Source organism: Pelobates fuscus, chromosome 4, assembly GCF_036172605.1.
Source record: "Pelobates fuscus isolate aPelFus1 chromosome 4, aPelFus1.pri, whole genome shotgun sequence".
Taxonomy (NCBI): Eukaryota; Metazoa; Chordata; class Amphibia; order Anura; family Pelobatidae; genus Pelobates; species Pelobates fuscus.
Window position 1 is genome coordinate 47,388,348 of NC_086320.1, and position 19,881 is coordinate 47,408,228.

General features: G+C 41.5%; 1 protein-coding gene across 2 annotated transcripts in view; it reads left to right on the top strand.

Annotated features, from left to right (window-relative positions):
* The first annotated feature begins 19,166 nt into the window (after nt 1-19,166).
* SYBU (syntabulin) overlaps nt 19,167-19,881 on the top strand; it is a 56,074-nt gene continuing 55,359 nt past the window's right edge. For both annotated transcript variants that reach the window (XM_063451131.1, XM_063451132.1), the window contains exons 1-2: nt 19,167-19,264; nt 19,800-19,847. In XM_063451131.1, the coding sequence (XP_063307201.1) occupies nt 19,226-19,264; nt 19,800-19,847 (87 nt within the window). In that variant the 5' untranslated portion in view covers nt 19,167-19,225. The remainder of the gene's footprint in view (nt 19,265-19,799; nt 19,848-19,881) is intronic.

The window sequence follows — 19,881 nt, forward strand, 5'->3', positions numbered from 1 at the left end:
CAAAGAATGACTTTAAGGAAGCCTGGAGGAGGTACACCTTTAAAATGAATTCTAAACATAGAGCATCCCAGCCCAACGGATGCAGACCAGTATGTAATGGGAATGTATTGGAAGAAAGGTTCCTATAACAAATTGGGGCACTTCTACCTAAAAGATATGTGCTACTCTCCAGAGTGGCAAGGGGCTACCCACATGGTCCCAAACCCATTAAAACCACACATCCAGTCCTTTAAAGACATGATGGCCATTGCTAATCCCACCTTTGAAGATACCATGGCCGCTGAAACAGGTTTTAATGATGTTAATTTATGGTTGGAATGGATGAAATATAATGCCAACAAGCATAACAGAACCGCATGCTATGTGTGTGGTGGTGCCCGGCCTCACCTCGGCACCGTGCCCTTGACTTTGCCATTAGAAATAGAAAATTGCATATTAAGTCTTTTTGCCTACCACTACAATTTTAATAGGTCCCTATGCAAAGCATGGACAGTAGAATACCCCCTCCTAATCAAGGATGTCAAACCCCCAGATGGTGTTACGATCTATAAGGGAAACTACACCTGTTATGCCAATTATGACGGAATTGGTAAGTTCATGGGTAACTTTTCCGAAGGATATTGTGCCACCTACAGAACTGTCCCTATGTACCTATTACAATTCCATACTAGGTCATTAGGGGATATTTACTGGTTGTGTGGGGATTTACAGTTAAGATCCAGAATGGACAAGGAATGGTGGGGGGAGTGTACTCTGGCTAAAGCCATCATGCCCATACATATTATCTCTGACACACACCCTGACATACATGAGTCCATACACACACCAGCTAAGGTCAAGCGCGAAGCCCCAGTAAGAGGCAGTTTTGACCCCCACATTTATATTGATGCCATTGGGCTGCCTAGGGGGGTGCCTAATGAATTTAAAGCAAGAGATGAAGTTGCTGCGGGGTTTGAATCACTTTTTACCATAGTTACTGCAAACAAGAATTTAAATTGGATTAATTACATTTATTACAACCAACAACACTTTGTCAACTACACCAGAGATGCCCTCCAGGGTTTAGCCGAACAATTGCAGGCCACATCCCAGATGTCCTTCCAGAACAGAATGGCCTTAGATATGATTCTAGCTGAGAAGGGGGGCGTATGTAAAATACTGCCCGACACCATGACCTGTTGTACCTACATCCCAGAAAACACAGGTCCTAATGGTAAAGTCACTATGGCCATAGAGAAATTAAATAAGCTCTCTGAAGAGTTAAAAAGGAATTCTGGGGTGAAAGATCCCTGGGAAAGGTGGTTTGGTTGGATGACAGGGTGGCAAAAAGCTTTAATTCACATTGGTATGGCATTACTAATTTTTCTTTTTATTCTCGCTCTTCTCGTTTGTTGTGTCCTCCCCTGTCTGAGAAAATTCCTACAGAAGACTGCAGACCAAGCGGCACCAACTTTTGCACATCTGACAGTTGATGACCAAGATCTCACTTCACCCTGTATACCGCTGCAAACTATCCCTTTTACTGATAAGGTGCAAGAGTTTTAGGTAGGGAACCAGCTTAGGGACAGCATCCGTCTTTATGGATAGACTGCCGTGCGGAGATGTGGTGGGCAAGCCACTGCGGGATACCAGCGGAGTGAAGAAAGTTCCTGACCGTATTGACGGATGAGCTGCAGCCTATTAGGGACAGGAAGGGACAGAATTGCACTTTGCAATAACACCCAGCTAGCGGTCATGGGGTTTCTGTGCCTTTGGGCTAACACGTCTTCTGGTATTAACAAATAAAGTTTATCTTTTTAGTGCCTAACATTTCATAGGGGGGACTGTTATAGAATTATTAAAACCCTTATTAAATTTTCCATTAACTCCAGTAACTTCTTATATGACAGATTTTCCTAACAGCATTTAGAATATTAGAAAGAGAATGTATTTTCTAGAAGGATATGAGCAACACCGGAATTGTCAAGTTCCTGTAGTATGAAACATTGTATGCCATAGTTAGATCATGAGAACTGTACTAATGAAATGTCCATTCACTAAAAAGCCTTGAACCTGACCTCGAATCTAACAGCACTAACTACTCAAAATGGCGCCTAAAGCCCCCCTCCCATCGAGTAAAGCCTCGTGCTAGCAAAATGGCGTCTGAGCCATCGTGTCCACTCCCGTGTCCAAGATGACGCCACCTCTCGGTGGGAGGACATTTAGCCGGCCACTTAGTACTTAAGCCAATTAATAATATTGATGGGTGGGTATTGACATAGCCACTTAACACCTAACCCAATTAATGATGTTTATTTGTTGTTATCTTGATATTCTATGATGATGCAATATTGCCTTTATAAGGGTCTGCGAACCCGCTTTTTAACCAGATGCCATTAAATTTTCTCGAAGTTCTTTTAACCTGAACTCCATGTGTCAGTGTGAATTTACTTCTGCGTATACGCAATTTAATCATCTCTAATTTGGACAGGAACAGATAGTCATTCAAACTTATTTGTTTGCTTAAAAGAATCTATATCACTACCATCAACTCCACAACACAGGCTTGCTGCCTAGGTGTTCTCTTTGACTCCGACCTCTCCTTTACGCCTCATGTTCAGTCTATCACCAAATCCTGCCGCTTCCATCTCAAAAACACTGCGCATCCAACCCTACTTAAGGCCAGATGCGACTAAGGTGCCGGTCCATCCCACTGTCTTTTCTCACCTTGACTACTGTAATCCGCTTCTCAGTGGTCTTACGTGCTCCCAACTTGCACCGTTACAGTCCATAATGAATGCGGCGGCGAGGCTAATCTTCCTGTCTGCCCGCACCTCCCACGCCTCACCCTTCTGTCAGTCCCTACATTGGCTTCCTGTAAGATATAGGGCTCAATTTAAAATTCTGGTTCTTGCTTTCAAATCGCTACATAATGCTGCTCCCACCTATCTACCCTCCCTAATACACATGTATGTCCCGTCAAGGCCCTTACGCTCTGCTGAAGACTTACGTCTATCTTCTGTCCGTACTCCCACCTCTGATGCTCGCCTTCAAGACTTCTCGAGAGCTGCACCGTTCCTGTGGAACTCACTGTTAGATGCTCACCCAGTCTCCACTCCTTCAAAAAATCATTAAAAACCCACTTCTTCATAAAAGCGTATCAATTAAACTGTAAATAGCTCCCGCCTAATTCCTCTCTTGCAACTGTCATTAGTCTAATACTATCCTCAGGGCCCTCAACTCCTCTGTTCCTGTGTGTCCAGTTTGTCTGGTTACCACTACATGTTTGTTGGTCCACCCACTGTCAAGCGCTGCGGAATTTGTTGGCGGTATATAAATAACATAATAATAATAATTAAAAATAACAAAAGCTAAGAAAATAAATAGATTAGTTAACTATTTTCTGTTTGGGATTTGGTTTGGGGGTTTGGGGGAGTTTCCATCCACCTTTTTTTTTCTCTTTTTCCCTTTTTCCCCTTCTTGCCCTTCTTGCTCCCTCCTATATGTTTGTGTTCCTGACCCTATAGTGTTCCTTTAACCCCTAAAGGACCAAACTTCTGGAATAAAAGGGATTCATGACATGTCACACATGTCATGTGTCCTTAAGGGGTTAAGACCTTGGCCAAGTACTGGCAATTGATAATATCAATGAGGAATAATTGTGGTTTATATCTTAATTTGTAGTAAATATTAGAAAAAAAGTTACCCCCATGTGAATAACGTTACATACAAACCAACAGAGTTAATTAAAAGGTAAGAAGGGTTAATGTAAGAATAATGTTTGCCAGCATAAAATTGCAATATTTGAAAACAAACACAGATTACACAGAGTATGTGAGTTGCTACTGTTTACTTTCCAGGTGTGTAAAGTATGCATTTTGTGAAAGGCTAAGCTATTCTGTCCTAATTTTTTTTGTAACTTATCCTTTGGGTGTGAACATAGGAGGCTTGTAGCTGATTCTCACCTCTGCCTAATATTAGTTTGCAAAGTACAAATATAAATAAAACCTAATGCTAAATTGTTTATATATGCTGTCAATATCACATAGTGCTATAAATGTAATATAAAAAGAAAAGGGAAGGGAAGGGGGCGGAGCCATCTGTGCAACAGAACAGACGCGTTTCCCCGAGCGCCAAGCCTGGCTCTCTCAAACAATTATATTAACTGTGAAAATGGGCACCAACCGAGCCAATAACCCTTCACCGGTGGTGGGAAAGAGGAATGGGAAGGAAGAACATACAACCCAAGGCTGATAGGATCCCAACATGCTGTGTTATTGGTGAACTCCAGCGGGGATCCCAAAGAGCTGCATGGGACAGAATGGCACTGGGAGGGAATGAGTCCTCTTATTCCTCGGGAGATATCACCTTTGACATGGGAGAGGGGATGCCATTTGTCATTTGTAAAATCATAATTTTAAAAGATCATAAAAACAGTACAAATTGTAAAACATTACATATAGTTGTGAACAGTAAATATAGTATGACACTGGACAGACTTTAAAGAGCATTATACGTTATACATTTAGTAAACATTCTCTAGTTGAAACATAGTATAGAAATGTTGCCATTATCAGATGAGCCAATTGCCAAAATAAGAGCATAAAATTCTTATATTGAATAGTAGTCATTTATAATATTGGATAATAATCATTTATAAGAATTGTAAAAAAGGTAAAGAATAATAAATACTAATAGTTCTGAACAGTGGAGGGAGAAAATACTAGATGGTAATGTAAAAATAGTTTAAAATTGGGAAGACCAAAGTACACAATGGTGTGGAATAGGTGGCGCTTATATAGTCGTGTATATTTATATCAGAATAGCCGCTAAAACACTCAGTGGGCACTCCTATGAACCCACCACACATACAAGATCACCAAAAACAACAATGAAAACCTAAGTTTTCTATGAGTGTAGCGCTAGGTACAGTTGGAAATATAAAAGTGAAAAAGTGCTTTAAATGCACTTACCCTCTTTTTCTCACTTGTATATATGAAAAGAAAAAGAGAGAAAATATACAAATAATTGTGCAGTATATTACAGTGGGTTAAATTAGATAGTGAATATGCCGGATATAGAATTGAATCCACTCACATTTTTTAGAGCATTTTACAGATCTAAGGCTCTAAACTTCCTAGTGTCTGTGTCTTTTTTGGGTAGACCACACGACCCTTCTCTCCCGATATACGTGTGTGTATTTTCCTCCGTGTTGGGTAGAAAAAAAGGGGCACAGGTAATCCAATCTGAGCGTAGTATTTCAGATACTTTAAATGTCAAGATGTAAATAAAATATGATATTGCTCACCTTCTTTAGAGCCTTTGATAACCGGCTCTAAGTATGTTAGCCTAGTGTCAATTTGTGGGGTGACACTTCCCCTTTCTGGAATCACTCCAACAGGATGCAGCAAAGTAGGTTTAAGTATAAAATATATATTTATTATAAACAGAGAATTTCTAAAATTTGTATACAATACACTAGAAAATAAAAAATTAAAATATCATGTGGATAATACAAATATAAATATAAGTTATTGCCAAAACGCGTTTCACCGTTACACGGCTTCCTCAGTCGGCTCCTGATCTTCTCCTGGGTGATTCCGCTTTATGTACCTTTAAATTGGCCGCCAAAAGTCTCGTAATTCTCGGTCCGGTGTGTTTTCAGTGACGTGGGCCGATGCCGTCGCGTCACTTCCTGTCTTTCTGACTACATTTCCCATGATGCTGTGTGCGTCCCGACGTCACTTCCGGTTTTCGTCAGTGGTGTTGTGGGAGATCGAGTTCGTAGTGACATCGTTGAAAAGTTCATTTATAGTCCATAAACACATAGTTAGCATATTGTTAGTTGGGACCGGGATAAAAGGAGACAAGTATAATTTAATTATTAAGAGATTTTACAGTATGAAAAAATATGTATAAAACTCAGTAATAAAATTGAAATAATGATAATAACAAAGTAAAAACACAGATTTGACTGTATTTAATGTGTCGGTTTTTTTGTGTAAAATCATGTTATTCTCTCTAAGGGTTTAACTGTGGGGTATACCTATAAAGATAAAAACTGTTGGGTTGTCCTACATTTTGAACAGCATATGTTGGAGAATCTCTCTTACTCATGATGATTCTTAATTTTAAAAAGGATGGAAAAATGATGAAAAAATGATAAAAAATGATAAAAAATGATAAGAAATTAAAGGAAATGGCATAATTCGAAATCCGCATTTAAACCCAAAGGGGCTAAAGTATTTAAATTAAAAATCCACTTTGTCTCTGTTTTTCCTAGCTTTTTTATTTCATCTTCCCCTCTCCAGTTTAGAGTGACCTTTTGAATGGCTAAAAAGTTTAAAAATTGAGGATCATTGTTATGTACTTCTTTAAAATGATTTGACACACTGTGTTTTTCATACCCTTTCTTTATATTTCGTATATGTTCGTTTATTCTTACGTATAAAGGACGCTTAGTTCTGCCCACATATAGAAGATTACAAGAACATTGTAGTAGGTATATAACTCTCTTAGAAAAACATGTAGTCATTTCCCGTATCTTATATTTATTTTCTTTTTTTGAGTCTAAAAATTCTGTAACATGTCTTTTCGTGCTCTTTGTATTTTTACAGGCTGAGCATAGTCCACAGCCAAAAAAACCTTTTTTTTGAAAGAAAGGGGTGGATTTTTTGTCTTTTATATGGTTGTGTACCAATTTCTGTTTTAGGTTGGGTGCTCCCCTATATATAAATTTGGGGTTCTCCGGTAAAATAGAGTGCAGCATCGGATCATTTCTTAGCATTGGCCAGTGTTTGCTGATTATTCTTCTTACTCTATGGCTTTCCTGATTAAAATTGCTAATAAAAGGTAAAATATTGTGTTCTTTTGTGGTTTTTTGCTTGTATATCAATAAAGAGGATCTATCCATAGCTCCTATTTGTTTAATGGTGCTTGAAAGGGATTCTTCTTTATAGCCTTTCTCTACGAATTGCTTTTTTATTTTAATGGCTTGGGTTTCAAATGTATTTGTGTCTGTACAGTTTCTGCGGATCCTCATTAGCTGTGCTTTCGGGATATTTCTTAACCAGGGTGAAAAATGGCAGCTGTTTAAAAAAATATAATTGTTCACATCCACTGGTTTAAAAAAAGTTTTTGTCTTAATTTGGGCTCCTTCTATAAAAATTGTTAAATCAAGGAAGTTTACGCTTGTTTTGCTATACTCAGTGGTTAATTTCACTCCCCAGTCATTAGTGTTTAAAAAGTTTAAAAATGACTTTAAAAGATCCTCTGACCCATTCCAGATAAAAAATATGTCGTCTATGTACCGCTTATAAGAGACCAGGTTCGCTCTCCAGTCCTCGTTATGATTTATGAACTTCTCCTCCCAGAATGCCATGAAGAGATTCGCATAACTCGGAGCGAACCTGGTCCCCATAGCAGTACCGACTTTCTGTAAAAAGAATTCGTTATCAAACCAGAAATAGTTGTTGTTTAAAATAAGTTCTATCCCTTCTGTTATAAAATTAATTTGTTCTTCAGGGTAGAAATTTTCTTCTTTAAGAAAAAATTTTGTGGCCTCTATTCCTTTAGTGTGTGATATAATCGTATAGAGTGAACTCACATCCGCAGTGACTAAAATGTAATCTGGTTTCCATTGTGTCTCCTGTAAAACTTGGATGATATTTAGGGTATCTTTGAGGTAGTTTTTAGTTTTTTGTACAGTTGGTTGTAGACATTTGTCCAGGTATTCCGATAGTCTACTCGATACAGAATCTATACCTGAGACTATCGGTCTACCTGGAGGGTTAGTGGCATCTTTGTGGATTTTTGGTAAATGATAAAAAACAGGGATTTTTGGTTTCGTGACATTGAGGTATTTATACTCTCTGTCATTAAGTATCTCTATTTCCTTTCCCTTCTGTAGTAGATTCTCAAATTTTTTCTTAATGTTGGCTGTTGGGTCTCCTACCAGTTTCTCATATGTGTCTACATCTCCAACTAGTCTACGTCCTTCTAATAAATAATCCTCCGTCTTCATGACTACAATGCCTCCTCCTTTATCAGCTGGTTTGATCACTTTCTCCTTGTCTTTCTGGAGTATTTTTAAAGCTGCCCATTCTTCTTTATTTAGATTCATATATTTCTTATCTTTCGGTTTTATCTTATTTATTTCCTGCATGACTGCATTTTCGAACGAAATCATTTCTTTTGATATAAAGTTGTTTGGAAAGAAAGTGGACTTTTCTTTAAGGTCAGTATGTATATATTTTGAGGTAGGTATCTGTTGCACTGATTTATCTATCCTCATAAAACATTTCTTTAGACACAGCTGTCTCTTGTATTTGTTTAGATCAATAAAAATGTCAAATTTGTTTAGGGGTTGTGTGGGAACAAATTTCAATCCCTTGTTCAGAATCTTTTGTTGAGCCAGTGGTAGGGGGTTGCCAGTTAAATTAAAAATAATTGATTTAGGTTGTGCTAATATTTTCCTTATCTTATCGTGTGTCTTTCCTCCTCGGGCACCCCTCCTCTTAAATTTCTTTGTCTTTTGGGGGGGGTGTTTTGAGGAGAGTTTGTATTGTGTGGGGATTGTGCTGCTTTGTATTTCCCTTTTTGGCGTCCCTCCTGAAAAAATCATCATCCTCGTTGTGTCTGTTTGTTAAAATGTCAAATCTATTTGTAGTGAAGTCATGATTTTTTTGTGTCTCCTTTCGATTTCTCGTGAGGATGGGTGATCTCTCCCTCACTTTTCTATTTGGTTCATGTCTTTCCTTTGTGGGGGCTGGTGCAAATTTATTGAATCTCGGTTGTGGCATAGGGGGTCTATGTGGTGACCTGACTCTAGAGTGGTGTCTCCTATCCCGTGAATGGTTGCGTTCCCACTGTGAATGTGTTGTGTTCAAGTCATAGTTGTTCTCCCTTCTGTTTGTGTGAGTGTGGTTTCTAACTGGTTGTGGGGAATAGTTCCTTCTCTTTTGATTGTTGTAGTGATTATTGGTGTGTGTGTCTATGTGCTTCTTTGTTGCATACGTGGTGACCTGATTGTTATCATAGTCGTACCTGTCCCTTTTGTATTTTTTTCTTTTAATGTTTATAGTTTCTGTCTCTGTTCTGTCTATTTGTTTTTGGATTATTTTTGTTATGGTTTCATATTCTTCGGGGGAGGTGTGGTTTAGAAGTTGGGTTTGGATTTCGTTAATATCTTTATCTAATTTTTGTAGGGTGAGTTTTCTCCTTTTAATTATCATCTTCATGCTAGTAAAGGAGAAAGTTTCTAACATTTCCTGCCACTCTTCTATAAATTCCTCCTCCCCTTTATCAAATGTGGGATATTTGTTGTATCTTAGACCTCTAGGAGTAATTTTTTCTTTGATATACTTCTCTAGGGTCGCTACTTCCCAAATTATTTTAACCTCTTGGTTCATGCATTTTGTTAATTTGTATTGGCATTCTCTTAAATCATAGGTATTAACTTGAGGTTGGGAGTTGTGAGTTAAGGTGGGGGTATCAAACATAGTGTCTATATTTGTGCAATAATTTTTTCTCCTTTCAAATAATGACATTTTAGCTGCCTCCACACCTACAAGGAGTAGGATATACAAAAAAGTCCAAAGTACACAATGGTGTGGAATAGGTGGCGCTTATATAGTCGTGTATATTTATATCAGAATAGCCGCTAAAACACTCAGTGGGCACTCCTATGAACCCACCACACATACAAGATCACCAAAAACAACAATGAAAACCTAAGTTTTCTATGAGTGTAGCGCTAGGTACAGTTGGAAATATAAAAGTGAAAAAGTGCTTTAAATGCACTTACCCTCTTTTTCTCACTTGTATATATGAAAAGAAAAAGAGAGAAAATATACAAATAATTGTGCAGTATATTACAGTGGGTTAAATTAGATAGTGAATATGCCGGATATAGAATTGAATCCACTCACATTTTTTAGAGCCTTTTACAGATCTAAGGCTCTAAACTTCCTAGTGTCTGTGTCTTTTTTGGGTAGACCACACGACCCTTCTCTCCCGATATACGTGTGTGTATTTTCCTCCGTGTTGGGTAGAAAAAAAGGGGCACAGGTAATCCAATCTGAGCGTAGTATTTCAGATACTTTAAATGTCAAGATGTAAATAAAATATGATATTGCTCACCTTCTTTAGAGCCTTTGATAACCGGCTCTAAGTATGTTAGCCTAGTGTCAATTTGTGGGGTGACACTTCCCCTTTCTGGAATCACTCCAACAGGATGCAGCAAAGTAGGTTTAAGTATAAAATATATATTTATTATAAACAGAGAATTTCTAAAATTTGTATACAATACACTAGAAAATAAAAAATTAAAATATCATGTGGATAATACAAATATAAATATAAGTTATTGCCAAAACGCGTTTCACCGTTACACGGCTTCCTCAGTCGGCTCCTGATCTTCTCCTGGGTGATTCCGCTTTATGTACCTTTAAATTGGCCGCCAAAAGTCTCGTAATTCTCGGTCCGGTGTGTTTTCAGTGACGTGGGCCGATGCCGTCGCGTCACTTCCTGTCTTTCTGACTACATTTCCCATGATGCTGTGTGCGTCCCGACGTCACTTCCGGTTTTCGTCAGTGGTGTTGTGGGAGATCGAGTTCGTAGTGACATCGTTGAAAAGTTCATTTATAGTCCATAAACACATAGTTAGCATATTGTTAGTTGGGACCGGGATAAAAGGAGACAAGTATAATTTAATTATTAAGAGATTTTACAGTATGAAAAAATATGTATAAAACTCAGTAATAAAATTGAAATAATGATAATAACAAAGTAAAAACACAGATTTGACTGTATTTAATGTGTCGGTTTTTTTGTGTAAAATCATGTTATTCTCTCTAAGGGTTTAACTGTGGGGTATACCTATAAAGATAAAAACTGTTGGGTTGTCCTACATTTTGAACAGCATATGTTGGAGAATCTCTCTTACTCATGATGATTCTTAATTTTAAAAAGGATGGAAAAATGATGAAAAAATGATAAAAAATGATAAAAAATGATGATAAGAAATGAAAGGAAATGGCATAATTCGAAATCCGCATTTAAACCCAAAGGGGCTAAAGTATTTAAATTAAAAATCCACTTTGTCTCTGTTTTTCCTAGCTTTTTTATTTCATCTTCCCCTCTCCAGTTTAGAGTGACCTTTTGAATGGCTAAAAAGTTTAAAAATTGAGGATCATTGTTATGTACTTCTTTAAAATGATTTGACACACTGTGTTTTTCATACCCTTTCTTTTTAAAATTAAGAATCATCATGAGTAAGAGAGATTCTCCAACATATGCTGTTCAAAATGTAGGACAACCCAACAGTTTTTATCTTTATAGGTATACCCCACAGTTAAACCCTTAGAGAGAATAACATGATTTTACACAAAAAAACGACACATTAAATACAGTCAAATCTGTGTTTTTACTTTGTTATTATCATTATTTCAATTTTATTACTGAGTTTTATACATATTTTTTCATACTGTAAAATCTCTTAATAATTAAATTATACTTGTCTCCTTTTATCCCGGTCCCAACTAACAATATGCTAACTATGTGTTTATGGACTATAAATGAACTTTTCAACGATGTCACTACGAACTCGATCTCCCACAACACCACTGACGAAAACCGGAAGTGACGTCGGGACGCACACAGCATCATGGGAAATGTAGTCAGAAAGACAGGAAGTGACGCGACGGCATCGGCCCACGTCACTGAAAACACACCGGACCGAGAATTACGAGACTTTTGGCGGCCAATTTAAAGGTACATAAAGCGGAATCACCCAGGAGAAGATCAGGAGCCGACTGAGGAAGCCGTGTAACGGTGAAACGCGTTTTGGCAATAACTTATATTTATATTTGTATTATCCACATGATATTTTAATTTTTTATTTTCTAGTGTATTGTATACAAATTTTAGAAATTCTCTGTTTATAATAAATATATATTTTATACTTAAACCTACTTTGCTGCATCCTGTTGGAGTGATTCCAGAAAGGGGAAGTGTCACAAATTGACACTAGGCTAACATACTTAGAGCCGGTTATCAAAGGCTCTAAAGAAGGTGAGCAATATCATATTTTATTTACATCTTGACATTTAAAGTATCTGAAATACTACGCTCAGATTGGATTACCTGTGCCCCTTTTTTTCTACCCAACACGGAGGAAAATACACACACGTATATCGGGAGAGAAGGGTCGTGTGGTCTACCCAAAAAAGACACAGACACTAGGAAGTTTAGAGCCTTAGATCTGTAAAAGGCTCTAAAAAATGTGAGTGGATTCAATTCTATATCCGGCATATTCACTATCTAATTTAACCCACTGTAATATACTGCACAATTATTTGTATATTTTCTCTCTTTTTCTTTTCATATATACAAGTGAGAAAAAGAGGGTAAGTGCATTTAAAGCACTTTTTCACTTTTATATTTCCAACTGTACCTAGCGCTACACTCATAGAAAACTTAGGTTTTCATTGTTGTTTTTGGTAAAATTGGGAAGAGTTTAAAGAAAATAGAGAATTACATGAATGCATTTAATTCAAAGTCGACATTTAACATTTTGGGTTCTAAGGTATGTCGCTGGAAGATCTACTTTGCTTCAGCTTTATCCAATTCTTTTTCTAGGTCTCCACCTCTACATGGGATATTTATAAATTATGATTCATAAATGGTTACTATTCAGTAATACAATTTTATGTTCTCCTATTGACAAATAAGTTAATTTGATATTGGCATAATTGCAATAGTCTTACACATTGTCTTAACTAAAAAAAACAAAAAAAAAACAATTTGCACACACAAACAAAAAAAGCAATGCCAGAAAAACCTCAGAGCAGGGCTCTAAATTCAATGATGAATCAGGAATACATAGTGTGCTTATGTGAGTAGCAGTAATTAAAATAAATAAGGGGAGACTTAGCCTCCCCTGCCACATCCTATGGTTCGCAGGTGAGGAACCGAATTCATAAATTGGGTGGACCTAATGTCTCCCCCCACCCTTGAGTTTGGGGCTTTACTTCTGGTAACACAGGAACTAGTGTGTCCCACAGCTCCTATTCATGGGTAGCAGGTGGGGGCTCTAGTATTGATAAATGAGGGACCTATTGTCCCCCACAATCTCTACTCATGAGCAATGAGTAATGATAACAAGGGGAGAATTAATGCCATTGTCCATGCCCCCCCCCCCCCCCTTTCCCTAAGTGTCTCCCTGCCAGGTGACTATGGTTCTCGAAGCCTCTTGCAACCCCTAATCTCAGAAAAAAAACGTATTACCTTCCCTAATAATACTGAGTGGGTGGGGGCAATAAGTATAAAAACATGCACAAAAAAATCATATTTACCATTATATGTCTTCTGTCTTCTTAAAATGTCTTTCTTCAGCTCCAAAATTGGGAACTAAAAATAAAAACAGTACAATGCTACTGTTCAAATAGAAATAAAAAACTGTGGTGGTAGCTGGCCAGATGCCACATAATTAATTACGATTTTTACTTTTCTGATCTTGGCCAAACTAAATGGTCACATCACAGAACGTTGGGGGTTAAAATGTTTCATTTATAAATTTTGTTTTGGAAGAACTGAAAGTTATCACCCTTCATAAGTCTAGTCTGCACCTCCGCTAGGTGCAGACTGTTAGTGTTCCTCATTCGAGCCAGCCATTAACTTAGCCAGCCAAGTGTTGCCTCACTTTACCACGGCAATACTCTGATAATATATAGAGTCAGGGCTCTCAAGAAGAGTGTATGCAGTCTGCACGCGGCAGTGGTGCAGGTTGGAATCACTAACTACATCCAAACCACAAGGAATCGCCTCCCTGGCCCAAGGCAAGAAACTGGAATATTTTTTTTTTAATTAATAATAAAAAATATAAAACAGCTCCCATTTTAGCCCCCAGAGAGCACAGTCCCTATCTCACCCCATAAATTCACACATATACCCAGTACATACCTTATACACACACTGCATCCACTATACACACTCACGGTAAGTTCCCATAAACACACAATATAACCCTTATACACAGGGGAGGGCTGGCAGCCTTAGGCCTGGGGGGCAAAACCAGTCAAGTGGCCCATTGCGCCACCAAATCAGTTCACCATCCATGCCCACCTTTTCCTGGTTTTATAACGGATATTGATGTTATGCTAATCAGTAGCTCTTTGCCATACCCACTCCTTCACGGCTCTGACTTTCAATGTTGTCAGAGCACAGGCTGAGAATCTCTGAGCCTGTGCTCTGACTCACTAACTGAGCGCTGGAACCACGAGGGAGAGGATATGATCTGACTGCACCTACTGCTGGTGCGCACCAGTGGACCGCCAGCGAATCGTTTAAACTAAATATGCTGGTGTACCCAACTTGTGAGCTGTGTTGGCCGCCGGGTGCCTCTGTTGTCATGGCACCCTGCGTGACCGCACAGCTTGCCCACCCCAACGGCTGGCCCTGCTGACACACACTGACGTTACTACTTAGACATCCCTCAATATTAATACAGACCTCAGAGTAAACACCAATAAACTGTGGAAACAGAGCTGATCCCCCAAAATTTATAAAGGTTTGCTTAGAGGATTTATTGTAAGATTAAATCATGCCTCCTCCTCTCTCTCCCCCATGCGCTGCTCTGTAGGCTGGGAGGAAGTGAAGAGTAATCACAGTCTCCCAGCACAACGCCACCTGTGGCTGCATTGTCTTTAAACAGCTGTTTAATGTAATGCTTGCAGGACGGCCAGCTGCCGCAGAACCTCTTTGTTTCCATCTCTGCAAAGGGCTCCAGGCACTGCTTGTTGTGAGTGTGAGCCACTATAAATTAGGGGCAGAGGGCACTTGCACTGCGGTCAAGACGGGTCTGGGCAGGAGGAGAGTGCAGTGCAATCAGTGAACTCCCCTCCTGTGGGTCACCAGTAGACTGGTGCACCTGCCCAGGATCAGAGCCGGTGCAAGGATTTTTGCCGCCCTAGACAAAATATAAATTTGCCGCCCCCCCCCATGTGACATCACAATGCCCCACCCATATGATCTGCCATATGAACTAACGCCAGTGCTGCACACAGTGTGTGTTTACATTAAAAAGCCTGCAGGGACCAGCTATAGACACCACAACCACTTCATTAAGCTATAGTGTCCCTTTAATGTGAGGTAAATTATAGATTAGTGTCACTAATAATATACTAGATTGCCTACTTACAATTAGAAGAGGATGATGAAGAGCTGCAGTTTGGCTCCACTGGTCTGGTGTAGAACAGGATCTCTGGAGGCTGTTTGCAACTGTGGTCACAAAATTCAATGTTCTGGGAGAATTAGAAGCAGCTCCATTTTTTGGGGGCCTCTTACACAGCTCAAGGTCTGGGCCCCAGGGCCTGACGGTGGGTATGCCCATAAGGACCACTCATAAGTCCACTTATATGTTCCACCCACCCATGAGTTCGCTCACAGGGAGTGGAGTGTGTAGGGGATGTGTTATGAGTTATTGTAGAGGATCTAATATGTGTGCTTATGGTATGTAGTTTATAGGGATACCAGTTTGTGCAGGTGATGCAGTGTGTTTGTGTGTAGTGGAAGCAGTGTGTATTTGTGTATAAGGGATGTATTATGTGTTTCTGGTTGTGTGTAAGGGATGCATTGTGTGAATCTGTGTTTGTATGCATAAAGGATGCAAGGTGTGTGTCTGTATGTGTGTGCATTGAGTGTAAGAGATGCATTGTGTTTCTGTGTGTATGTAAGAAAAGCAGTGTGTGTGTGTTTGCATTGTCTGTTTCTGTGTATGTGTGCAAAGGATGCATTGTCTTTGTGTGGGGGTTGCATTGTGTGTGTGTGTGTGTGTAATGGATGCATTGTGTGTTTCTCTGTGTGTAAGGGAAGCATGTTGTGTGTCTGTGTATGTATAGGGATGCATTGTGTGTTTCTGTGTATGTATAGGGATGCATTGTGGGTGTGTGTGTGTGCGCATAGTGTGAAAGTGCTCCCTGTCTTGCCCCCTGTCCTATAGAGCTGTCCCTTCTGTCCCTTAGAGCTTCTTAACCCTCCTACTTCTTCTTACTCCCCCTTCTTCTTCTTCTTCTTACACCCCCCTTCTTCTTACCCCCTTCTTCTTACTCCCCCTTCTTCTTCTTACTCCCCCTTCTTCTTCTTACTTATCCCTCTCCTTCTTACTCCCCACTCTTCTTCATACTCCCCCTTCTTCTTATCTCCCCTCCTTCTTACTCCCCCTCTCCCTCTTCTTACTCCCCCTCCCCTTCCCCCCTCTTTTTCTTATCTCCCCTCCTTCTTATCTCCCCTCCTTCTTACTCCCCCCTCTTCTTCTTACTCCCCCTTCTTCTTCTTCTTACTCCCCACTCTTCTTACTCCCCCCTATTTTTCTTACTCCCCCTTCTTCTTACCCCCTTCTTTTTCTTATCTCCCCTCCTTCTTATTCCCCCTCTCCCTCTTCTTACTCCCCTTCCCCTTCCCCCCCTTTTTCTTATCTCCCCTCCTTCTTACTCCCCTTCCCCCTCTTCTTCTTACTCCCCCTCCCCCTCTTCTTCTTACTTCCCCTTCTTCTTCTTACCCCCCTCTTTTTCTTATCTCCCCTCCTTCTTACTCCCCCCTCTTCTTACTCACCCCCTTCTTTTTCTTATCTCCCCTCCTTCTTACTCCCCCTCCCCCTCTTCTTATTCCCCCACCCCATCTTCTTCCCCCCTTTTTCTTATCTCTCCATCTTCTTACTCCCCCTCCCCCTCTTCTTATTCCCCAACCCCTCTTCTTCCCCCTTTTTCTTATCTCCCCTCCTTCTTACTCCCCCCTCCCCCTCTTCTTATTCCCCACCCCCTCTTCTTCCCCCTTTTTCTTATATCCCCTCCTTCTTACTGCCCCCTCTTCTTACTCCCCTCTCCCCCTCTTCTTACTCCCCCTCCCTCTCTCCCTCTTCTTACTCCCCCTCCCTCTCTTCTTACTCCCCCTCCCTCTCTTCTTCTTACTCCCCCTCCCTCTCTTCTTACTCCCCCTCCCTCTCTTCTTCTTACTCCCCCTCCCTCTCTTCTTACCCCCCTCCCCTCTTACTCCCTCTCTTCTTACTCCCCCTTCCCTTCTTACTTTCCCTTCTTCTTCTTATCTCCCCTCCTTCTTACCCCCTCTTTTTACTCACCCCCTTCTTTTTCTTATCTCCCCTCCTTCTTACTCCCCCCCTCCCCCTCTTCTTATTCCCCCACCCCATCTTCTTCCCCCCTTTTTCTTATCTCCCCTCCTTCTTACTGCCCCCTCTTCTTACTCCCCCTCCCCCTCTCCCTCTTCTTACTCCCCCTCCCTCTCTTCTTACTCCCCCTCCCTCTCTTCTTCTTACTCCCCCTCCCTCTCTTCTTACCCCCCTCCCCTCTTACTCCCCCTCCCTCTCTTCTTACCCCTCTCCCCTCTTAACTCCCCCTCCCTCTCTTCTTACCCCTCTCCCCTCTTAACTCCCCCCTCCCCTCTAACTCCCCCCTCCCCTCTTACTCTCCCTCTTCTTACTCCCCCCTCCCTCTCCTTACTCCCCCCTCCCTCTTCTTACTCTCTCCCCTCCCCTCTTCTTACTCCCCCCTCCCCTCTTCTTACTCCCCCCTCCCCTCTTACTCCCCCCTCACTCTCCCCCTCCCCTTACTCTCCCCCCTCCCCTCCTCTTACTCCCCCCCCTCCCCTTACTCTCCCCCTCCCCTTACTCTCCCCCCTCCCCTCCTCTTACTCCCCCCTCCCCTCTTACTCCCCCTCACTCTCCCCCTCTTCTTACTCTCCCCCTCCCCTCTTCTTACTCCCCCCTCTTCTTATTCCCCCCTCCCCTCTTCTTATTCCCCCACCTCCCCTCTTACTCTCCCCTCCCCTCTTCTTATTCCCCTCCCTCTTCTTATTCCCCCCCACCTCCCCTCTTACTCCCCCTCCCCATCCCCCCTCTTCTTATTCCCCCCTCCCCTCTTCTTATTCCCCCCCTCCCCTCTTCTTATTCCCCCCTCTCCCCTCTTCTTATTCCCCCACTCTCCCCTCTTCTTATTCCTCTCCCCTTCCCCCCCTCCCTTCTTCTTACCCCCTCCCCTGTAGCGTGGCCGAGCTGCTTTCCGGTCCGCGGTGCCCGGCCGGAGTGATAGGAAGGTGCACACTCAGTGTGCACTTCCTGTCAGTCCGGCCGGTTACAGGAAACAGAAACTCCGCGCGGAACAGGAATTTCTGTTTCCTGTATCCGGCCGGACTGACAGGAAGTGCACACTCAGTGTGCACCTTCCCATCACTCCGGCCGAGACCGCGGACCGGAGACCAGCTCGGCCACGCTACAGGGGAGGGGAGGGAAAAGCTGCTGCAGCCGTCTGAGCGCTCTTTATAGAGCGCTCGGCGGCTGCAGCATTTAAAGGGCCGGCCCACCGCGGCCGGTCCTAAAAGAATTTCGGGCGGCCTGGGGGGCAATTGCCTCCCTGCCCCCCGGCCCAGCCCGCCCCTGTTTATACACTTGAGATGATGTTAACTGTAAATATGCTACTGGTTTTTTTTTTGGTTGTGTTTTTTTTTTCTTTTCTGAAAAATATGTACATACATAATACACAAGATCCAGCAGACTCACACATCCACTAAACAGCAACTTCAAAGCTCACAAATTGTTATTATTTTTCTTTTAAAACACCTAATCTGGGCAAAAATAAAGAGGGTTTAGTTACAGAACTGATCATACATTGCATAAGCCTGTCACGACGTCAATGTACCCCATTTTTGGCAGTTCCTCTTGCTTAGATTAGAGGTTTAAAAAAAAAAAAAAAAAAAATTATGTGACCTTTGAAGTTGCTGTTTAGTTGATGAGTGAGTGTGTTGGATCTTGTATGAAGTGGCCCCAGCAGCACCCCATTTATTCATGTTCAGCTGAGTGCAGCCCCCTGTTTTAATCTACCGATCTATCTATAAAACATCAAGGTTTTCAGGTCCAAGCAAGCTAGTTCCTCTGTGCTTTATATCCCTATGGTATTTAAAATTAACTCTCAGGTGATGTAACAACTGAGCATTAACCTCCTGCCTACCAGATGTCATTAGACAGCAGTGAACTCAAAGCACACGATTAACCGAGTGTGCTTGTAGCCTAGGTGAGATGAGCAGCAGGTTCTGTCTCCATAGCACATTATTGCAGTATATCTGTAACTTGCTCTGCCCTCCTTCCCTCCCACTGGTGACAGTGAGCTCGACGTGACGTACCGTGTCTGCCAGCAGAGGGGGCAGCTCCGAGCGCGCAGCATTTGCAGCTGTGCCTTCCATGCGAGAAGACGGGAGACCTGCGGCCAGTGACACCGAGGTGTGTAATGGGGGAGGCTGAGATGCAGTAAAGGGTCTGGACAGGTGTCTGGTCAGGTAAAAGGTTTGGACATAGAGCTGACATTAGCAGAGTCAGCGGATGGAGATAGAATGTTGACGGATCGTGGGATAGATAACAGCTGATACTACTCATTATATGGTTATTGTTACATTGTAACAGGACGGGCAAGGGGTTCAATGGAAAATCACTCCAGTTAAATAAACAGATGGCATTTTACTTAATAAAAGGTTAATGAGGTTAGAACCATCAATCTGATGTAGCCACGTGTCAGGAATACCAGAGGCAGAGGAATGGGGATATTGGAGGAGAATCAGGGGGAGAGGGAGCAGGTAAACGCCCCCAAAAAAGCAAGAGGCAGATCCCAGGGTGTCAACAAGTTGCAGTGGGCTCTCTGACTATGAGAGGGAGATAGATCTGGGAGAGCAGCCAGAGCTAATCAATAATACATAGCTGGTTTTATTGAAGCTGTTGTGTCTCCTGTCATCTCACTGGCCTCCTCCCTCTATACCCACAGGCTTCACTACCTGGAGTGTGGACCATGGGACCACTGAAAGACAGCAAGGTGGGGACATCATCAGCTTTCTATCTCTGCTGGC